We start from the raw sequence: 23,547 nt of genomic DNA, 5'->3' as shown, positions 1-23,547 counted from the left end.
TGTAATGTTATAGAGATGTAACACTGTATTGCTGCCTCCAGTACTAGTGTTGCACTTGCAGGAGGCTGTTGTAGTTGTAAGCTTCTGGGGGCAAAAATAAAATGTCTTCACAGGTGTGCAAAGGTGAGTTACCCTGTCAGAGTCTTTTATTGGGTAATTACTGTAAATGAATGTAAAAAGGAGCATTCTGTTTTTGTGCTTTTCAGATGTAAAATAAAATTGAACTCCAGAATACTCTATACCAGTAATACCATAGTGTTAATTAGGATAAGAGATAATAAAGAAAAAATGTTGTGGCCTTATGCAATTATAAGATATGAAGTGTCTGTGTGTGTAGGGGCCCCGGACCCCACAGCAGGAGCTAGTGTGGATGATGAGAACTGCTGGCACCTGGATGAGGAGCAGGTTCAGGAGCAGGTCAAGCTCTTCCTGTCCCAGGGAGGATACCACGGCTCGGGCAAACAGCTCAACCTGCTCTTCAGCAAGGTCAAGACCCAGGAACACTCCCTCATTCACGTACAAAACACAACAGCTCTCATACAGTACATACCATCCCTGCCAGTCATGGACACCTTCACTTCTCTCCCTTTGTCTTTCTACAAGAACAAACAGCTTCTTTTATTAAATACTTTCTCCTTTTTGTTTGTGCACTTCCATCAGAAACACGAATAAAAGATAATACAGAGAGCGCATACACTGAAGGGCATGCTGTCTCTGAACTAGAGCTAATTGCAGGAGGGAGAGAAACTGTGAGATTAAGAAAAAAAAAGAGAAAGACAGGTATAGAAAGGCAAACGCTTGCACTGTATGCTGCTCTGTACCCATGATTAAATGATTACATGTGAGACGTGCCGTTCGCCCTGTTGCCTGGTATTACAGTAGCAGAGCTAGGCCAGCATTAATGCGCTGTGTGCTATGTAAAGACTGCAAGCCAAGGCCATTATCATCCAGCTTGCATGGCTTTTAGAATATCTCTCGGCTTCATGCTCTTTGTTGCCTGTTATATTCATTTCGGTGCACGCACACGCCCACTGACAGCCACATATATGCTTACATAGATGCACACACCCACATCGAGAGTCATGTACACACTTGTACTTACACAGAGCTGCCCTTAAATCTAAAATACACAACCACTGTATTTGAAGTTGTAAATCTACTGTAAGTATCCACATGTGTGTGTGTGTGTCTGTGTGTGGTGCGTGTTTGTGAGTAAGCGTTGTCTCCACATGTAATTTGTGTGCACATGTCCATGATTGTCATGGGTGTAATAAAGTTGAAATTCACCGTTTTCAGTTTTTATGGCATTTCACTGAAAAACACCCCCGTCTTTAAAAGTAGCAAATCAGATTAATATTTGATATTCCCGCACACCCAAGTGTTTATGCTTCCTTCTAGAAGAAGTTGCTGACCACTGTAGTTTACAATAAACGAGTCCCTCTTGTGATTAGCGCTCCTCAGAAAAATATTCCACTCAGAGACAGTGAAGTAGAGAAAAGAAAACTCTCTGCTGCTGTTTATGCACAAGGAAAAATATATACAGTCTGTCTTTTACACAATTTTTTTTTCTTGTCATTTATTTTCTCGAAATTGGATTCTCATTCCTTTTCAGTGCCACGTTGCATGTCTTATTCTTTTTTCGTGCTGTCGTGTGTAATGAATGGATTTTCTTAGTGGCCTCTAGTTTCAAAGAATATTAAAAACTTCAGGTGAAATCGCAAAACTATTTAGAAGACATGAATGGTTGTTCAGTTTCCATGTCAAGATCTGGACAAGGACGAGCACAGTAAGTGCTTAAAAACAACGTGCCAAAAAAAACAAAACATGGCCAGAATGAGTGGAATTTTGTCAGAAGAGCCATTGTAGCGCCAGTTGTATCCTCTCAGTTGTGTTAGGTAGACTCAAACCGGATTTGATGGTGTGGGGTTTTCAGTATATATGCAGTAACTGTGAAATTAGAATGGAAACATTTCCATATGTAACCCTGATGCAACTAGATCAACAGATTACGTGCAGCAGCTATAAAATCATGAACCAACTTTTATGCCATAGCATGGCATAAAAGTTGGTTTCTTCATTGATTTAAGCTGCATACATGTCATAAATATTTCAGCGCGCACACGCTGCCAGAACGGGCGCGCGTGTTTGTGTTTTCACTGCTCTATGTCCATCAGCTGGCGTAAACTACATGTGTGCGCGGCTCTGTCCCTCTCGTCTCCTCTTCTAGGTGAGGGAGATGCTGAAGATGCGTGACTCCAACGGAGCGAGGATGTTAACACTGATCACAGAACAGTTCATGGCCGACCCTCGGCTGGCACTGTGGAGACAGCAGGGCACCACCATGACCGACAAGTACAGACAGCTCTGGGATGAGCTGGGTGAGTCGGAAAAACACACTGCACATGCACATGCTGTCCTATAAATGTGGACACACACATCTCTTTCCCTAGTATGCTCGGGTTAATCGAACAACATGACATAAAGGCATATATTTTTCCCTGAGCGTTTGTCCCACTCAGACACACACACACACACACACACACACACACACACACACACACACACACACACACACTTGTCACTGACAACCCAGTCACTTTCTCACTGTGACTGGTGGTGTATAAAAAGTGTCTTCATGAATTACAATCCATTTAATGCATCACGCTGCGCCGCGTCAAAACCCTAAATGTTATAACCTCCGCCGTGTTTTCAAAGCCGTCTTATTATATATTTAGTTGATGTGACAGAGTGCTGCTCGCCATGCTCTTGCTTGGTTTGATATACCTCACAGTGCTTTTGACAGACGTGCTGTACCTACTGCAAAGCACATCCTCACAAACCACAAAAACCAACAAGCCCATCACCAGGACAGCAGTCGTGTTGTCTCCTAGTCTTTGTTGTTCTTCCTCTAATGTCTCGGTTGCTGCTGCTACTGTTCTTGTTGTTGTTGATGATGTTCGTTTTCTCCCTTTGGTCTTGTTCTGCACTTTGTGAGGACAGCGCAGTGATCTCATCTGTTTCAATCCCACGTATTTTTGGAAGTGTGTGTGTGCACAGTCTCTTTGAAGTCCACACTTCAAAACCTTCTTCCCAAGTCCTTATCACTCCCCCTGATGTGTGGTAAATGCTGCCTCTTGGCGCTGCTCTCTTTCTCCCTTTCTCTCTCTCTCTCTCTCTCTCTCTCTCTCTCTCTCCCTCGCTCTCTCTTTTGTCTTTCTCCTCTTTGAGTTGCAGCTACTCCTCTCCTCTAGAAACAAAGCCTTGCCTCATTCACTTGTCCTCACCCATGTCTTCTCGTCCAAATCATCTGCGCTCCCATTTCATTTTCATTCCCTCTTTTTTTATACTTTCCCTCTCCACTGTTTTCTTCTCCCTTCTTATTCTGTCTACGTCCTTGCCTTCGTCCTTCCTCCCAAACTCTGTCTGCACACACATGCATCCGTAGAATACAATCACACACACACACACACACACACACACACATACCACACACACACACACATATACAATCTAAGCGTGTACATATCTCCTGGAGTCTTGAGAGTAAAATCCCCGAATGTGCTTGTATCCCCAGAGACGTAGCCACTTTTCATATTCTGTTTGTTCCAATTTACTCTAAAATGATGTGTGTGCAGTCAGCGTTGCTTCGGGGACTAGTCAAGTTCTCTGTTTTCACAGAGTTTTGTATTCCAGTGCAAGATGGCGGCAGCACACAAAATGTGCTCTAAAAGAACAAGAAACAATGTTAGGATGTAAAAACAGCCTCGAGCTTTCAATCTTACATGATATCTGTATTAAAGGTATTTTAAATCTCAAAAGACAGACTTTCTGGCTTTGTGTGACTCACTGCTTACATCAGTGATGCAAGCTGAGAAGTAGGACGGGCAACTGACGCGACGTGTGTGTGTGTGTGCGTGCGTGCGTGTCCAGGTGCCCTGTGGATGTGCATCGTACTGAACCCCCACTGTAAACCGGAGCAGAAGTCATCATGGCTGCGCCAGCTGCGCAGATGGAACAGTGTGGACGTTTGCCCCTGGGAGGACGGTAACCACGGCAACGAGCTGCCCAACCTCACCCACTCACTGCCTCAGGGTGCCCATGGCAACCAAGGTCAGAGATTGACAAGTTTTGTATGTCTTGTCAATAACATATTTATTTGTCATGACATGTGTCTCGCAGTCTTACAGGTGAGAGGTGAGAATTGTCAGCGCTGTGATGCGTCCGAGATTTGCTGTGCAGGAATGACTAGTTCTGTGCATGTTCTCCCAGTGTCTGCATGGGTTCAGTCTGGGTAGTCTGATTTCCTCCCACAGTCCAAAAACATGGGGATGGGGTTAGGTTGCTGATTCTTGATTGGCTGTAGGTGTGAATGTGAGCATGAATGGTCATCTGTCTCTGTGTCAGTATGGTGAGAAGGCTGACAACCTGTCCAGGGTGTACCCTATGACAGCAGGGATAGGCTCCAGCCCCTGGTGACCCTGTGTTGGATAAGTGGAAGTAAACACTTTCTTTTCACAATCAATACAAAAATGAACAAGGAAACAGAAATTTTTTTTTTTTTTTTTTAATTGTGAAGTCAGTATAGCAAGTTCAGTTTCATATTGATGTGGTTCATATTCAGTGTATTAAAAATGAATTAAAAATTGTAAATCAAAGAACTGTTGCCTCCCTGTAAGAAGGCTCAGGAGCTCTGACTAAAGTATGTGTTCACATTTCAGTCTCTCTCTATCCAGTATTTGTCGTAAACGATCATTTCTCATTGGCTGCAAACACTCCAAGCTGATGGATCCATCCATGTTCAGCACACTTCCAGTCTTCTGTTTTGTTTTCCTTTGATACGCATTTTACAAAATAGACAGAACAAGAAACAGAGAACAACCACATCAAGAATAAATCTAACACAACAATGAGAAGTACAATTCAGTATGTTAACACAACAACTGCAAAAACACAATAATCTTCCTGCCCCACATAATTGCTGTGTAAATCTGGTCTGCTGGAGTCAAGAGGAGGTCGTTTGGATTGCTTATTTGCTTTCTGACTTTAAAAAAAGCGCAGCAGATTTTCTGTGGTACAGAAGCCAGTTCAAGCTGCCAATCTTCCAAGTGATGGTTATTTTTGTTTGCAGCAATTATGCTAATGCCTTAAAATTAAGATATTGAAATGCTAGGGGCTGTCTTTCAAGACAAAAAAAAAAAGTCAACAAATTAGCTAGCGTTTTGGGCTTTATCCATTTTTTTGTCACCTCACCTCACCTCACCTTTCCTTCTCCTTCTCGTCCTTCTTTTTCAGAGATGCGCCCCCACAGGACTGTGTTCACACGGGCCATTGAGGCCTGCGACCTGCACTGGCAGGACCGGCACCTGCAGCACATCATAGCTAGTGACCTCTACGCCAACTACTGTTACCATGACAACCAGGAGGGCTCTCTCTTTGACTCACGTGGTTGGCCCTTATGGCACGGTGAGTCTGTGTTTGTATGTAGGTGTGAGTGAGCACGTGTCAGATAAGTTATTTATACACGATGAGCTGAACTGAGAATGTCCAGGAGCCGAGAGAAGAGTATTGGTTTTAAAACGTCTGTCTTTTCTTCAGAGCATGTCCCGACAGCCTGTGCCAGGGTGGACGCCCTGCGTTCGCACGGTTACCCGAGAGAAGCCCTCCGACTGGCCATCGCCGTGGTCAACACGTTACGGAGGCAGCAGCAGAGGCAACTGGAGCACTTTCGTCGGCACAAGAAAGGTGAAACACGAATGCAGTCTTGAGTCCTGTTTTTTTAGTCTCAGAGTTTAGTACGGCAGCAAACCATCAATCCATTAATCTTACCAAAATTAGGAGTAGATGAATACTTTATGCAAGCTACCCAAAAAAGTTAGCACAAATAACAAATACTCATGCCATCACTGAGATATGTTTTGTATTGCTTTTTGGTAGTTTATGGCACTTATTATTGCCGTTTCCTAATTGCATATCAATGACAGCTCTGTAGTTTTTCTCTGTGACTTTAAGGCATGGAAGAATAAAGATGAGGTCTTGCTGGGACAGACTGTGATTTTATCCGTTATATCTTCTTTGCCCTGTTTTAGAGTTACTCCATAAAGGCCATACTTCCATAACCAATATGGAGGGCTGGGTGGGACATCCTCTGGATCCCATTGGCACCCTGTTCAGCACCCTAACAGAATCAGGACGAGTGGGCGAGGAGGGCTCCAACACCTGCTTAGACCTCTCAGGTACAGCTGACTTCTGGAAACTGGCCTCTTAAATAGAGAAAAAGTCACGCATACACATAATATAAAGCTACGCTAACATAAGTCCAAAAAAATCATATTGTGTCTTCAGTGAATGATTTATTCATCCCACATCTTTGTACGATTCCTTTGTCGTTTATATGATATATGCTGATTTTGGTAACTACTGTCTACAAGGAAAAGTTATCTTCTCCATACAAACAAGTATAGCAACTCCTGAAAGTCCAGAAGCCTTTGTATAATTTAGCACAAATGTTTGACTTGTACCATTCCACTGATTTTGAACATGGAATCGAAAATATATTATTCATGTCTTGTTGATTACAGTAGAGCAATTTTTAGTCTATGCAAAGCATAGTCTAAGTGTAGCTTCACCTTCATTCTCTTTGTCTTATGCCTCCTCATGTTTTGCAAATTCTCCTCGCCTACTCTCTGTGATTGCTCTGTCCCTCAGTGCGTCTCCTGCTTACAGAAATAGCCCTCTCCTCTGAGGTAGAGCAGCGAACAGAGGAATGCTCCTGAGGGGCTGATCTTTATTTTGGGTGGTCACTGCATTCAGACCTGCATTGTGTGACGGACAAAGTGTTTTTTCACAGGAGACAGACTAATCTATTGTCCAGCACCTCGGAGAATTACACGGACGTTCATAGCCAATTTATGCTGACTCACTTCTTCTCTCTATGCCTCTTTGTCTTGTGTTTTTTTCCCTCTTCGTAGATTGCTCTAGTGTTGTAAGCCGAGCAGACCTCCAGCGGATGCCTGTGCAGCGATTGCTGGGGGACGGCGAATCGTACGTGGCGCTCGCCGTGGAGACGGCTCTGATCGGCTTAGGCCAGCAGCGGGTGATGCCTGATGGGCTGTACGCTCAAGAAAAGGTGTGTCGCAATGAAGAGCAGCTATTGGCCAAGCTGCAGGAAGTGGAACTGGATGACTCCCTGGTCAAAATCTTCCGTAAACAGGCCGTCTTCTTGTTGGAGGGTAAGAGAGATAACAGAATATATTCTAACCATATTTTTGTTTTTATTTACATTTTAGATGGTTGTACCCAAAGTGTGGGTTGAGTGGGTTGTCCACTGGTTGCGTGCTCCTCTTGTCCACATGATAAAGCGTGCTTGGGCAGCATTGAACCACAACATGCTGAATGGGTGAATAAGAGATGTACTGTAAAGCTGTCCCCCAGTTAAAGTTTAGTGTCTTTTATAATTTTAACCTGTTTATTTCACTCCAGCTCCCTGCAGTCTCCCCACACACACACACACGCACACACACACACACACACACATATATACACACACACACACATATATATATATATATATATATATATATATATATATATATATATATATATATATATATATATATATATATATATATATATAGACACACCTCCTCCTCATTCTTCCTCTACCTCCCACACACCATGAGCCTACACATTCCTGCTAAAACAGGAAAATCACTTTTGACTCTGTCTCACTATTTATTATCCTTTCATTTTGTGGTGCAAATAGAGGCTGAGCTGCCCTGGGCCAGACCAAAATGAGCTCTTTACACAGCAACACCAGGGGTTTTGTGTCAGCACACATATATCCGTGCACGCACAGCAATGTGTACATTTACAGGAGTGGAGCTAGAGCAGAATGGGGTTTGGTTATGGGAGAAGGAGGAGGAGGGAGGAGAGGTGGTGGCACATCCCTGAGGGCCCAGCCCAGTCAAACTCTACTCCAGTCCCCACCCAAACCCCAACCCTGCTTCATCCCTGGCGCGACCACCCACCTCTGGCTCCGTTACTAATAGAGCACCAGGCTCTGAGGCCTCCCGTGGTCCCTGGAGGCTGCAGCCGCGCCACTGTGTGATGTGGTCTGTGGCTTAGAAGCCTGTTGGGGTTTAAAATAACCCACCAGAGATGAGGGGAAGCACAGGAAGAGGGGGAGGGAAGGAAGAGTGTGAGGCCAAGTATGCACCATATGGTTTTTGACGTCAAAGTTTGTTTTAATGCCGCGTGGCTTTGGTGCTTCCTGGCTGGAAGGGACAGACCAGATAAGCCGCTCATCAATGTGCAACAGAAAAATAATGACTTATGTTCAGCAGTATAAAAATATACTAATTGTACGGTATATATTATAAAATATGATAACTTGAGGAGACAGATAATTCTAATATAAACAGATCTCTTCCTCCTGTGTGCTCCATAGCTATAAAGGACCCACTTTTCTGAGTATCTTTAAATTGTTTTTATGTGTTTTTTTGTTACAGCTGGTCCGTACTCTGGCCTTGGAGAGATTGTCCACAGAGAAAGTGTCCCCATGCACACCTTCGCCCGCTATCTCTTCACCTCTCTCCTACCTCACGACGCTGAACTGGCGTACAAAATTGCACTGAGAGCCATGCGGTAGGTCTCCTGTGTTTGTGTGGGCTTGTTTCTGTAATCATGTCAAAACCTTGTAAATCAGATTTTTACCAGCTGTGACAGCAAGTCTAGCATTGTTTTCACTTTGCGTGTGTGTGTTTGCGTGTGTGTGTGTGTGTGCGCGCGATCATGGCAGAATCTGATCCTGACCTCTTTCTGTAGCACCTACAAAAGGTTGTCAGGTGTTTATTTGTCTGTCTGTGGACAGATTTTGTCGGCATGATGGCATCATAAACATGCAAGGGACAGTCCTGAAATGTAACAGGTGTAGTTAAGGTTTATGAGTATTGAGGAAGGGCCATTAGAAGTAGGGAGGCCATGTTCCACCCCCTGGACCACATTCTTTTTTAAATTTATTATGCATTTTTAACTCCGTGTTAGGAGTCTCAACATTTTTTGAGCTTTGGAGATATCCTAGTAATCAACAGGGAATAGGGGAAGATGATCAATGAAATTTATACAACTGCAATGTAAGCAAAATTACCACACACATAAGTTAAAGACAAAGGCTGTGCTGTGACCTAAGCTTCATTTATGAGTAAAACGATCACCCTCATCTCAGTGCTGCAGCTCACTGAACAGTACAGAGACAGAGATGTGCCTCGCTCCAAGGGGAGCTTTTGTGGGAAAGACTTACAGTACCATCCATAGTTTCTTCTTTTTGCTAGTTTTTTTTTAAGAAAAAAAAAATCTGACCACAAATTTTACGTTGGCACCAAATGTGGAGAACTGCAACGTGATGATCATGAGTGCGCTGTGAGAGAGAGCAGTGTCAGGCACCCAGCTGTGGTGTTACACATTTATACACTGGAAAAAAAACAAAACAAATCCAAATCCTGAAACTGAATAACAAATAGGCTTACCTGTGCAACACACTAATATGTGGACAGCTGAATACTAGTGCGCACCCCAACTCCCTAAATTATATATCTTTTAGAGAGTTATTCTTTATACATCCTGTATAACCATAAAATATTTACATGTGGCTTATAAATGGTAAAATGGACTGGTGCTTATATAAAACTTTTCTACTCTGCGGACTTTTTACTACAAGCCACTCTTACCCTTTCCCACACACGCATTCATACAGTGCTTTATTCTGTGCCTTTAAGCATTTTCTGAGTATCACACAGGCGCTTATGGGGAAATTATGGTTCAGTGGTGGTAGCACGTTAGCAGTTTGTTGGCAGCTACGGACTGCCCATCTATCTGCAGAGAATGATCATTGTCGGATCGGGGCAGCATCAAAAATATGTGGTACAACCGGTCTGTGGGCTACTCTTGCATGTGCTGTTGTTGGTCTGTCAGTCAGTACTTATAACATACAAAGAGCTGAAGTGAAACTGAGTGTTAAAAACAATGGAAAGTTTCTACTGCAGCCACTGACTGCACTTTTCATCCTGTATGTTTTATTTCACACCTCTCCCATTCTTGGTAAACTCCACTGTTGCTTACTTCACTGTACCGGCCCACTTGTCAAGCAGTCAGGATTCAACAGACACACAGTATCGTCCACGTCAATCACCGTGCAGTTGGGATCTTGGAGGGCTGCACGGGCACACGCTTCTGGTGGTTGAAAACCCCTCTCAGTAGGCTATCCGTAGGCTCTCCACAGGCAAATGCCTCCGCAAACGCACACAACTGCGGTACCATAAATTAAGCATCCAACTCCAGTGGATGCATCAGGTCCTATTTGGGGTTCAGTAACCTCGCCGAGGACACTTTGATACGCAGACTGCATGAGCCATCAACCTTCTGATTAGTAGACAACCCGGTCCCCCAGGTTTGGACTAATGAAGCTTTTTTTTTTTTTTTTTTAAAACACCACATTCAAAACCTAAAAAAAAATTTAAAAATTTAATTTTAAAGCCTCCAGCTAAAATAACCTAAATATTACAAAATAACATGTTGTAATCTCTCCTTTTTGTACACTCTTGTCTGCGCTGTCCTCAAGCTTTAAACAAATGTAGCACATATTCTGCAGCTTTGTGTGTTTGTGTGTGTGTGTTCTGAGTTTCGATGGGGATACCATGGTGTTTGTCAGTCTGTACGTTGTCCGTGTGATCTCTCTATATTAAGCTCCTGTGTGTATTCATCTGTGGACAATGTGGACATGTGTATGTGCGTTAATCAGTCTGCGCTGCTGTGTTTTGATGTTGTGACTAGTGGGAGCTGGATCAGTGAATATTAATTACATTAATGAGAGTATAATTAGTGTGGCTGTAATGAGGAGGAATCACACACACAAACACACACACACACACACACACACATGCGCACTCATATACACACAAAAACACATGCATATGCTGAGCCAACAGGGAGAGGACACAGAGGGGAAGATGTTTGTTGTGTTTCTACAAAGCTAAGCTTCGCGGAGTCCATCACTGTAAAACTGGCAATTGATTTGTGAACAAATAAAAAAGCGATTCTTCTTCGTCTTTGGTTCCGTGATGTGTCACAGTCGGACAAACAGAGAACAAAAAGGCAAGAAACGCATCCCTCACACCTTCCTGCAGTTAACCATTTAGGAGGTGCCGGGAAGTGAAATAACGTGCTCGCAAACCCAAAACGAGATGGTTTGGATTTCTCAGTGTGGTTTCAAGGTTGCAAATCCAGCTGCTGTGTGTCCCTTCCTTCCCTCCAAACCCACGTCCCAAGCCTGTTTTCCCTGAGTCAGCCACTCCCTTCCCTCCCTTGCTACTTCCCTTCACCTTTTTTTGTGTGTGTGTGTGTGTGTGTGTGTGTGTGTGTGTGTGTGTGTGTGTGTGTGTGTGTCCCCACCTCCTCCATCCTCACTCCTTTGGCGTGAATGCGTCGATTTAGAATAATACGGCCACTTATGGGTGCTCCTGGGAGCCAGGGGTGTCTACTCAGCACATAATGAATGTGTGTAATGTAGCGTAGTGTAATGTGATAGCATATACCTCCCCGCTCCCACGGGACGGCGGACAGTTAAATATAGAGGAGGAGGTAAAGTAACCAGGGCTATTTTAATGGACCTATTATAACACTATCATTGATACAAGGAGAGAAAGAAAGTCTAGCTCTCACTCTCTTTTTTACACACGCACACACACACACACACACACACTTCTCTTCCCACTTGCGTTCTCGATTTTTCTTCTCTGTCACAGTTGCTCTTAAAACAGCTTTTTTGTAAATGAGAGGAAGTCAGACTGCCTCCATGTGCACATGCATATCCGCAAGAGTATTTTAAAGTGCGTGTGTGTTTATGTGTCTTGGATGAGGTTAATTAAAGTGTGTAAGAGCAGCATATGCCGTGTAATGGCTCGGCGTGAGTGGCCAACACAAAAACAGAGGAGCTGCCTACTAGTTCACGGGCTGCCCAGAATTTGACTGCAGCCACAGAAGAAGAAGAAGAAGAAGCTCATTGCCTCTCCGGAGACCGTGCTTATCTCAACTCTTTTGGAAGCCAAAGAAACAAATCCCAGTCGCCTGTTATCATATGAGATTTCCATATGAGATATGAGCCTTCCAATGCTAATGACTCTGTAATCCACAACCTTTGATCCTCTGCATAATCCATAATCTTTGAATATAAAGTACTCTGTATCATGACTGCCGTCTGAGGATAAGATAAGACTGTGATATGGCAACAGTGCTCTTAGGTAGCAGCCGTCATTTCAGTCAGGACCACTTTATTCAAAAGAAGATTATTATTTCCCGATGGGGGGGGGGGGGGGGGGGCAGCAAGATCTGTGGTTCACCACACAGCAGGTATTAGTGAGATGACACTGACAGACTCGGCATGATAAGGAAGTGCTGGGATCAAAGTGGGCTGCAAAGTGGCTTGCAGAGGCATGAGCACGAACTGAAAGCAAGCTAAAGCAACTTCAGTTGTATACCCTATACAGGATTTTGCCAATAGGATACATAGAAGGGAATCAGCCAATGCAAGAGTTAAGATCACTTGGTTCATGTATATGTTTTTATTGTATTATAACAAATGTATTGAGAAATCTAAAGAAATGTGCTCGTCTGTGAGTCGAAGAAAACCCAGTGCAACCTTTGAGTGCACAGAAATAAACAAGCCTCGTGAAAATTATATATTCACGTGACTATGAGAATGACTTTAATGTAGTACATGTTTTACATAAAACATCACCCAAAGCAAGTGTAATGTCTAGCATCCCGGGCGCCTGACAGCTAAAATTTCTGCTTATGTCTCTCATGTATGACTCGATCACTGCCAGGTGTTCTGCAGGTTTTATCCTGCAGGAGTTTGTGTATGGAGTAGTGGTCTTCCACCGGATGTGTCACTTCGCAGATAGATGTGTGCTTGATAAATTATGGAAGTGAAGGGTGTTTACAGTCGGAGTGGGGAACGGAGAAAGAGGTAAAGAGGTCAGTAGTCATGGTGATGCAGACCAGAAACCCAAAAGGGCCTCAGAATTTAGGTAAAACCTGCTTGCACTGCTTTTTATCATCTTATCCTTGTTTCTTTTCTGCAAAGCGTTACACATTTTGTTCTTTTTACACGGAAGCGTGAGTGTGTCAGGATGAAGTTCAGCCGTTAAAAACACGACCCTAAACGTTGGTTTACCCATTACTGTCTCCTCATCACAGGCTCCTCATCTGTAGTCTGTTGCCGGCTGCCTTCACGCTGTCGCTCTTGCGCAGCTCTGTCCCTTTCAGATGTGACAGCGTGCTACAGTGCAACTGGAGGCATATGACGCCAGAGCAACAAATCCTTCTCACTGACCCACACAGGGATGGATTGTCTATGTTGTTGATTTTTAGTTATTTTTTTTTTATATATGTTACATTGATAATACACATTTATGTCAAACCACGAGAAACCTGTAAACACAGTAAAGTGCGCAGTGGCTCTGGGTTTAGATGTGCAGCGTTTTGCTGTAGATATATTAGGTGGATGGGCGTAAACCGCACTTGTGGTTAGACTGAATTCTTTGGAGAAGTTCATGAAGATTTTCTTTTCATTATTGTCCAGTTCAGATTTACCTCTCATTACATTTAGCTATTCTTCAGCAAGTCTAGATCCTCAAGCACCCATCCAGTGGAAGTGGCTAGCTCTCTGGTGAAAACCAAACAAAAGCAGGAATGTTGATGAGGCCTCCATCTTTACCCGGGGCCTTTTTTTTTCTCTTTTCTTTTCTTTTTCTTTTTTTGCTTTGCTGCACCCCAGGAATCTTCCAGAAGGTCCCAGTGTGGCAGAAGCTTTTAGCAGCTCTTAAGTTGTGTGTGGAATGAATCCGGCTGTTGCTAGGGCTTCCAAACATCTCCATTTTGCACCAAGTGTCAGTGTTCACGCTTGCACTCATCTCAGCCGGGTTTTTGACACCTTCTGTCTCAAAGAAATCTCCGCTCGTGCCCTCCTGGGCGAAACCGAGCGAAGACGAGGCTGTTTTTGTGCATGCCTTTACTCGGGTGGCAGCGGTATCACATGCACCTTGCTCTGAAATTGAAACTGGCATTTAGCATTACATTGCTTTTACTGGGGTGCTTTGATGTGTTTTCAAAAGGGCAGGTGTGTGTGTGCGTGCGTGCGCATGTGTCTGTGTCTATCTGATCTTGTGTGCGCACGCATGCGTGTGTATGCTCTGGGTTTTTTTCATTGATGTGTGTTGGTATTTGTTTGATGTGTGTCCAGCCTTACGGGGCTAGAAGGTGAATTCCTTAATTTCCCAATGGACTCAATTAGCTTTGTGATTGGCTGAGAGAAGGCCAGGTTGTGCTGTCTTCTGAAGGAAAGAAGACCTTTGAAACTGAGGTGGGAGCGGAGGGAAGAGAAGTGAAGCAGAATAGGAGATGAGCCGGCCACAGTGGTAACCGTGTTGTGCTCGTGTCTCTTGTGAAGACTTGGCCCTGTCAGTATTATTATAATGAGAGATAGAAACTAGTGAAGCTCCTCCATCCACTACCAGGTGTTGCATGGCTCTGACTTCATTATGACCAATTAGAGTGAAGAAAATACTAATTATACCATGGTTTCTAGGTGATTAAATACTAGGTTGAAAGTAAATTGCTGGGAGAGGCTAACTGTAATCCCCCTGTGACGACTGAAGTCATTCTGATTTTGAAGTGACTTTCAGGCATTCATAATGAAGACTTCTGTCTGTATTCTGTTTGCTTGTTACAGTACAAAGAGAGAAGGGATGATGATTCAGGGACCTTGGACATCTCATTTCTCCTCACTCTTGTTTTTCTTTAATTTGGTGTGAATCTAAAATTCATATTCATTCAAATTTAAATTCATTTAGCTGAAATATACACACACAAAACGTTACATCTACAGTACTGTGAAAAAGTCTTGAGCCACCCCTCGTTTATTTATATTTTGCTAGGAAAATGGAAAATAGGTGTAGTACTTTATTGAAATGTGCAAATGGAATGGAAATACAGTAAATAAGGCAAAAACAGAATTTAATGAGCTTTAAAGTCAATATTTGGTATGACCACTTTTATTCTTCTCAGACAAGGTCTGCAGGAATAAATAGTTCTTCAGGCTTGTTTGGAATCATTTTCATGCTCACAAATGAAGCCGTTATTGCATGGTGGATCAAAATCTGACAGCACTTTTCTATGTTCATAATTCCATCAATTTTGACAGGATCTCCAACACCACGGGCTGAAATGCAGCCCCAAACCATGACAGGGATTCCACCGTGTTTTACAGATGACTGTAGACACTCACTCTTGTACCTCTCTTCCGACCTCCATACAGAGGCTGCAAGTAACAAAGTACCTAAAAGACACAATTTAAAATTGGTTCTTTGTCAAGTCCTCTGTTATCTATAGACACAACATTGGTTCGCCCCCTTTTAGTTAGGTGCCTTTTTTATGCTTGAATGAATCACAGGTCAGTGTTAAGTGGTTCAACAAACAACAACAACAAAAAAACTCCCGATTCCTCTGAAAATGGTCAAGTACAAGTACTGAACTGAAAATGAATGAAAAAGCAGCAAATGCCCACAGAAAAACTTTGAAAGACCTTCAGAAAGGCTGGAGAACTATTACCCAAGACCACTTTAAAAAAAACTACAAGAAATTCTGGCTCCTTGGAACCAAAAGATAAAGAAACAAGGTCAAAACTTTTGCACAGCACTTTATATTTATGTATTTAATTGGAAGTAAATTGTTTTCTGTAGAATATATTTACTAATTGTTCTCTGGGTCTGTTTGTCTTTCAGGTTACCGGTGTTGGAGTCAACGGCATCATCCGGTGACCTGTCACGACCTCACCACATCGTGTCCGTAGTGCCCAACCGCTACCCGCGCTGGTTCACCCTGAGCCACATAGAGTCCCAGCAGTGTGAGCTGGCCTCCACCATGCTCACTGCTGCCAAAGGTGCACAGATATTTGCACAGTTGCAAACAATGCCACTTATCTAACAGTGGTGTCATATTAGTAGCACACACACACACACACACACACACATATTATATATATATATATATATACACACACACAAATACGCATAGCAGTAATATCTGTCTTATTCTAAACCATTCCTGTGTTTATACTCCAGGTGACAGTCGCAGGCTGGAGACAGTCCTGGAGTCCATCCAGAAAAACATTCACTCCTCGTCTCACATCTTCAAACTGGCACAGGATGCGTTCAAGATCGCCACGCTCATGGACAGCCTGCCTGATATAACACTTCTCAAAGTCTCTCTGGAGTTAGGACTGCAGGTATGCAAACACGTTGTTTGCCAAAACGGATACTATGGTGTATTTATTTTTACCTCTTTCTAGAAGCCAGGTTGTAAATTTCCATAGCACACCTTTGTTGAAAATGCTTAATAGTACATCTGCTGCGTGTGAAGGTAGTATTCTACTTAAACCAAGCACTTGCATTTTTCAGTAGCAAAATATTGGATCAGTTTCTTACAAGAAATGCATCCAGCTCTGGATGCATTATTATAGACGTCACAAAGTTCAGTTATGTTGAAGTGTCTTGGGTCAGTAAAAGGATTTTATTCTGATGTTCATGAAAGTGAATTTGACATTATTGTCTTGGAATACACGAACATCACCGGGGAACAGTATTTACACTATAGGGGTATTTTAATCCTGTAAAATAGCTCCATTATATGATGATGCAGAGGAATCACCAGACATATTGATCTAAATCTGTGGATGCTTGAGGTTTCTGAATATATAAACATAGATAGATGTTGGAAAACTTAAATGTGACTCACAGAACTACGTTATTTTCTTTCTTCATTTTGTGCACCTGAAGCAGGAGTATGCATTTTTGAGAGGTGATACTTGGTAAATGTCAAAATACTGTACTTTTTCTTTTTTTTTTTTCACCTTTTCAGTTTTTGAGACTTCAATAAATTATTTATAGAGTTAGTTTAGATTATATATTTGTAAAGGTATTCACTTTGATGCTTTTCCTGTGGGACTTTCCATAAGCCAGGTGCAAAATGTAACAGTCTTTGCCACCGCAGTTCTAGTGCACTGCTGAAGTCACAGTTGAACTGGTTTTAAGAATATTTATAATACTCCTTAGTGGCAATAGCAGACATATTTCATCTTCTGTGTGCATATTAATGCATTACATATCTGATTTGTAACTCACCTTTCATTCCCCCCTGCTCCATCATTTTCCATCTTCCTCAGGTGATGAGAATAACTCTGTCTACGTTAAACTGGAGGAGGAGAGAGATGGTTCGCTGGTTAGTCACATGTGCCACTGAAGTTGGTAAGCCACCCTGGTTACTTAATTAGATTTGTTCAGCTGTTTTAAGAATTATTAGCTGCTGTTTCAAGTCTCTCTTCATATCGATTCATTCCTCCTTGTGTGCACCAGGTGTGTACGCACTGGACAGCATCATGCAGAGCTGGTTCACCCTCTTCACCCCCACGGAAGCCACCAGTATCGTGGCCACCACTGTCATGTCCAACAGCACTATCGTCCGCCTCCACTTGGACTGCCACCAGCAGGAGAACCTGGCTTCATCTGCTCGTACCCTAGCCCTACAGTGCGCCATGAAGGATCCCCAGAACTGCGCCCTCTCTGCTCTTACACTCTGTGAAAAGGACCACATTGCCTTCGAGACAGCCTACCAGATTGTACTGGATGCAGCGGCGACAGGAATGAGCTACACGCAGCTGTTCACTATCGCACGCTACATGGAACACCGCGGTTATCCAATGAGAGCGTATAAACTGGCGACGTTAGCGATGGCTCACCTGAACCTCAGTTACAACCAGGACACGCACCCGGCCATCAACGACGTACTGTGGGCCTGCGCGCTTAGCCACTCGCTGGGGAAGAACGAGCTGGCCGCTGTAATCCCCCTGGTGGTCAAGAGCGTAAAGTGCGCCACCGTGCTCTCTGACATTTTGCGGCGGTGCACGCTGACCACGCCGGGCATGGTGTCGGCACTGCACAGCCGCAGGAACTCTGGGAAGCTGATGTCACTGGACAAGGCGCCGCTCAGGCAGCTGCTGGACGCAACCATCGGGGCCTACATCAACACCACACACTCAAGGCTCACGCACATCAGCCCGCGCCACTACAGCGAATTCATCGAGTTCCTGGGGAAGGCTCGGGAGACTTTCATGATGGCTCATGACGGACACATTCAGTTCACCCAGTTCATAGACAACCTGAAACAGATCTACAAGGGCAAAAAGAAACTAATGATGCTAGTGAGGGAGAGGTTCGGCTGAGTGGGAGGTTTCGCGGGGGAGGGTGGGAGTGTCATGCGAAAGCTCCTCTCCTGCTCTAGTACTTTTCTATTAACTTGAGTCTGCCTTTTGAACTTCTTTTGGACTTATAAAATAGACAAGTAAAAAAGAGGGATGTGACTTGTAGAATGAAGCAAAAAGAGAAAGGAAAAGATGACAAAAAAATCAACAGAGCCACACGCGGTATTATTGTTCTTGCTGTTGTTATTGTCATAAACATTATTACTATTATTATTAATAATAATATTATTACTACTATGTGTACAGAAGTGTTTTTATTTTTCAGAAGAGAGGAAATTTGTCACATTGTGAATGTTGTGTGTATTTCTCTACATGTGTGCGAGACAAAAACGAAAAGCGAAATTGCTTTTTTTTTATTTCGTTCCTTTATTTTTATGATTTTAAAGCATCTTTTTTTTCCCCTTTTTCTGTGTATATTGAGTTACATGTTGTCAAGTGGCTGAAGCCCTTCTACAATGGCGCTCATGTAAAAAAAAAAAAAAAAAAAAAAAGAAGAAGAAAAAAAGCAAAAAAAAAAAAACAAAGCAAAACAAACAAACAAACAAAAAAAAACAAATGAAAAAGGAAACTTGGTATCCTCAAAGAGAAACTAAGGCTTTAAAAACACATACACATACACAGAGCACCTCCCTCTGTCCACGCCCTCACCGGCGGGCGCTGGCCAGCACTGCACAGCTTAGCTCGGCTCGGCACAGCTTGGGTTAGCACTGAAAGAAAAGCCGCCATCAGCATTTTCTCCAGACATAGCAGCAGTAGCAGCAGCAGCAGCACTTGAGCAGCCATTAGTTTTCTCTGGGTTCCAGGCATTAGCTTCATTATATACAACAATGCTCTTAGCTAACTCGTGTTGTTGATATTGTTGTAATCTCACCCACCTCCATAATGAGTACCTGTTCCAGACAGAAGACAGTATGCAGGCGCTATAGACAAAGATAATGAGTATTCTTGTTACGTTAATGTAATGTAGTACAGTGCTAGTTCTAGTTGAAGCAGAAACCCAGAGGCAGACGACTACCTCATAATACGGTATTGAACTGCTCCCAGTTTTTTGTTGTTTTTTTTTTGGGGGGGGGGGGGGGGGGGGGTTGGCTATCGTGATTGTTATCATCTATGATAGCTGACAGTGTTAATTAAACCGGGGATTCACCACTGTGACCAAGGTTATGAGGAAACTTCAGATTCCTGCTAAGTGTTTCTGCCCTTGGCTCTGCTGTACGTCACTGCCCTGGCATCAGTACTTAGACTCCCCTATCCAAAAATTGGCTCAGACACACCCACACACTCAAAGACACACACACACACACACACAAATACACACACACATACAAGATGTGTCAGTATATCGGTCCTCCTCTCATCTATACAGCCACCATCGTTATGGTGTTTTCAGACTCGGCCAGTGTCACCTCCCTCTGTGCATGTGAATCATAGAAATTAGACTTTCTACTGTTATAGTTGATTGTGTGGAACCTTCAGTAATTGTCAGCCAGAACGTTCTCAGGGATTTCTCTACACAGGAAAAAAGGCGGAACAAATGAACAACTGAACTACGAGGAAAAAGACAAAAACACGACACAACATGAGCGAGCATTTATTGTACTCTGTATATATGCCATAGTATATGTCTGAATATGGAGGATCTGAAAGTATATGTTAACTAATTTATACAGAGTATTCTATGTAATGTGAAATACTTGAAGCCGCTGTAGTTTGCTCTCTCTCCCTCTCTCGCTCTTCATCTCTTTCTCTCTTTTTGCCCCCCCTCCTCTTTTGTTGAAAACAGAACATATCAGAAGGACTCGACTGACCTTGTTGACAGCTTTTTTGGACTCGCATGTGTTCATGCAAGAGATGCTGGATCCTGCCAGAAATGCAGGTTGAGTTGAATTGGCGACAGCAGCAAAAAAAACAAAAAAATGTTCATGCTGAGCGATGCATAGAAAGGGGAGAGAGGTAGACTACTCCACGCCACTGGTGGATAAATGTTTAAAAACACAATACATGATTTCATACTTATGCATGTAAGCTGTTGTAGTAGCCTAGATTTCCATGGGATCCTATTGGAAAAAATACTATAATGTGCTTTATACAGGAGCTAATTGGAGAACAAACCGTGCATTATGTGTCCAGCCTTACATTCATACATTTAAGGACATCTTTTGGCTGAAGCCTGCCTCGTGTTCCAGTAATATAATCATTGCCGGAGTAACTTAGTAGTCATCAAACTCCGCAATTCTGCACACAGAGAAAATGAGTCTCCTTAGTTCTCCTCTTTTCATTCACTGCAGAATTTCCAGTGTCTCCACTGCAATGCTCAGCTGTCCTGTCATTACCTGCCTTTCTACCTTCTCGTTTTTTTTTTTCCTTTCTAATTTTCTCTGCATCTTTTTCTATCTTGTGTTGATTAAAGATAAAAGCAGCCTTTTCTCTTGCCTTGTCTTAACGCTTTAAAGTAACCAAACAGAAGATCTATCTAACAACCAAACGCGTTCTAAGAGGGGAGAGACAACCAACCTTGGTCCCAGCTTTAGTGTCCTTAATTAGTAAGTGAATGGCTGTGTAACTCATGCTTTAACAAAGCAATTCCTCACGTGTGTTTGGTGGAAAAGTTGTCCAGTGTCTCTTGTTCTCTTCAGAAACAATTTCCTCTGAGTCTTTCTAGCTGTTTTGATTTTATTTTATTTTTTTTGTTCGTGTAGGAATGTTCTGCTCTCCCATTTTATTTATTACAATGACCCATGTATACATGCTTATGAAATTAAGATTTGATACACCGATATCAATTTATTTATGTAACTAAATCACTGTTTTATAATCTTGTTAATGAGTCAATAATTGATTCTTTTGTTTTTGTTTTTTGTTTTAATAAAAGTTAGTTTTTTGAAATGTATATTTATTTCCTCTCAAAGTTGATTTTTTTTTTTTTTTTTAATATATACTCTGCCAAAAAACAGGAAGCATTTCTTTTTTCTTTTTTCTTTACAGCTGCACTTTAGTCTGAGAAGGTCTGTCGTAGATCATTATGTGACGCGGTCCCTGAGCTTGACGCCGTGCGTTGGTTGGCGTATCAGCGAGAGACGATCAGTCAGGACGGTTCAGATCTCCATCAAACGGTGGTGTCAGAAAAAGGCAGAGAGGGATCACTCTCACTGGCAGCAGCTTTCACGCTGTCATCTCGGGCGAGCTGACGAAGAATATGAAATGTATCAATTGATATTCCCATGGTCTTTGTAGCTTCTGTCAGGCAGCCAGGCTCAGCCAACCACAATAACCTGTTTACATGTATCCAACACTGACAGTGGTGCCACAGGATGACTAAATCAGTGTATGCAGTTTGTCAAGTGTGTGCGTTTGTGCAGACATGTTTTGGTGTGTGCTGCTCCTTGTTTGCATGCCTCTGCGTGTCTGCATGTATTTTAATGTGCATGCGTGTGTGTGTGTGTGTGTGTGTGTTTGTTAAGGTCTTTAGGGAGTGGATGGGAACAGGTGGTAGCTCCAGACTACAGGAGCTCCTGACAGCAGTAAGGTCCCCAGACTCCCAGCCCCTCATTAAACATTGACACAAAAACACTGCAACTGTCTGTGTGTGAACAGTAATGAAGCGCAGACGGCTACACTGGTATACACACTGCAACTTAGCACAGCACGAGCTTGCAGTCCACATCTGTGTGTGTGTGTGTGTGTGTGTGTGTGTGCGCGTGCACGTGTGTTGTCCATCTGTGTGCACTCATTAATGAGGTACATTTGTCTGTAGAGGTGTCCACTTAGATATTGAGGAATTCTTCAGGTTTGCCAACAAAAGCACCAGTCGGCTGTCAGAGGCCAGACAGGGCTGTCCATTTGTTACGTTATGGATGCCTTCCTGTGAGAAATGGAGTGTGTGTGTGTGTGTGTGTGTGTGTGTGTGTGTGTGTGTGTGTGTTGGAAGAAACTCATGCATGTGTGTATGCATGTGAGTAAGAATACACTTGCTTGCATGTGTTTGTAAGAGATACATACTTCCTGTGTGCCTGACCTGTGCTCAGGTCCCTGCTCAGTTTCAGCTGGTAATGACGTCCCTGGGGTGTAGCACGTTACAGCAGCCTCCTCCAGTCTGTCTCACTGTATACTTCTAATGACATCATGATCACACACTGGCCCCTTTCATGCCAAAAGCCCTCTTTCTCACCATCACCATCAAAAATCCCATCTAGGGTATTAATCTTGTCTTTCTCTCTCTCTCATGTACACACTGCACCATGACTTCACAACGCATCAAGACTTTGACAAGGCCTTGGCTTTTTTTTTGTTGTTGTTGAACTGTAGAGCTAATATGCTTTATATTTTCACGTATAGAAAGTCAATTCTTGACAGTTTCTGAGTTTTAAATGTGCTGTGTAAGACAGCTTATAGATGCAGGCGATTGCTGCCAAGCAAAAATGTACACTTTAAAGTTGTAACCTGCAGACAGGAGTGCTACTGTAGTTTCCCACTAGAGTAGACTGACAGCAGCATGTTATACTATGAGCTGCTCGCATACCATCCCAATCTTGTTGACTGACAAAATAAAGGGAAACCCTGGACCCCTGGATTTGGATTTGAGGGTCCTCCAGCTTTACTGTCCTGTAGGGGGCATTTATCCAGTTGTTTCTTTGGAGGAAGGGTGGGCCATTAATTTTTCCAAAGGCCCACATGAGAAACTGGAACTGTTGTGGAGAGTCACACTATTGGTGCGACCCAAGATTGGGATGGTGGAAAAATGAATGGCCCACCGCTGCTTTAGAGGTAACAGTCACTGCAGATTATTACAAAGTTTTTTGGGGTGATCACATTTTTCCTATGAGGAAACCTTTGTGTTCCAATGTGAGTGCACCCATCCATAAAGCACCAAAGGTTCACCGGATGGTTTCAGTTTTCATGAGTATGATAGCATTTTTATGGCCTTTGCAGTCATATCGCAACCCAACTGAACACCTATGGGAAGATTTTGGAACTAGTTTAAACAGCTTTTTCAACCACAATTCCAACAACTGTTTTCTTATTTCTTATCTAACTCAGGGTCACAGGTGAAACCTTTACCAAACCTGGACAGGTCATCAGTCTACTGAAGAGCCCTATTTAGTTTAGAATCTCACATTACCCTGGCACATGTGGCTTTGGACTGTGTGAGGAGTCCAGAGATCAACCCATGCAGGCAC

The 23,547-nt window shown here is 43.1% G+C and overlaps 1 protein-coding gene across 1 annotated transcript in view; it reads left to right on the top strand.

The window, feature by feature from the left end:
* Positions 1 to 19,431, top strand: part of LOC115786348 (zinc finger SWIM domain-containing protein 6) — a 47,768-nt gene extending 28,337 nt beyond the window's left edge. Inside the window, exons 3-14 of the mRNA XM_030738467.1 lie at positions 338 to 486; positions 2,228 to 2,378; positions 3,931 to 4,110; positions 5,293 to 5,463; positions 5,596 to 5,742; positions 6,087 to 6,233; positions 6,969 to 7,229; positions 8,508 to 8,643; positions 15,837 to 15,994; positions 16,176 to 16,339; positions 17,276 to 17,357; positions 17,466 to 19,431. Coding sequence (XP_030594327.1) covers positions 338 to 486; positions 2,228 to 2,378; positions 3,931 to 4,110; positions 5,293 to 5,463; positions 5,596 to 5,742; positions 6,087 to 6,233; positions 6,969 to 7,229; positions 8,508 to 8,643; positions 15,837 to 15,994; positions 16,176 to 16,339; positions 17,276 to 17,357; positions 17,466 to 18,331 — 2,612 coding nt within the window. The 3' untranslated portion in view covers positions 18,332 to 19,431. The remainder of the gene's footprint in view (positions 1 to 337; positions 487 to 2,227; positions 2,379 to 3,930; positions 4,111 to 5,292; positions 5,464 to 5,595; positions 5,743 to 6,086; positions 6,234 to 6,968; positions 7,230 to 8,507; positions 8,644 to 15,836; positions 15,995 to 16,175; positions 16,340 to 17,275; positions 17,358 to 17,465) is intronic.
* The last annotated feature ends 4,116 nt before the right edge of the window (positions 19,432 to 23,547 follow it).

This window comes from Archocentrus centrarchus, chromosome 9 (genome assembly GCF_007364275.1).
Source record: "Archocentrus centrarchus isolate MPI-CPG fArcCen1 chromosome 9, fArcCen1, whole genome shotgun sequence".
NCBI classification, from domain to species: domain Eukaryota; kingdom Metazoa; phylum Chordata; class Actinopteri; order Cichliformes; family Cichlidae; genus Archocentrus; species Archocentrus centrarchus.
This window is presented reverse-complemented; position numbering and strand designations above follow the sequence as displayed.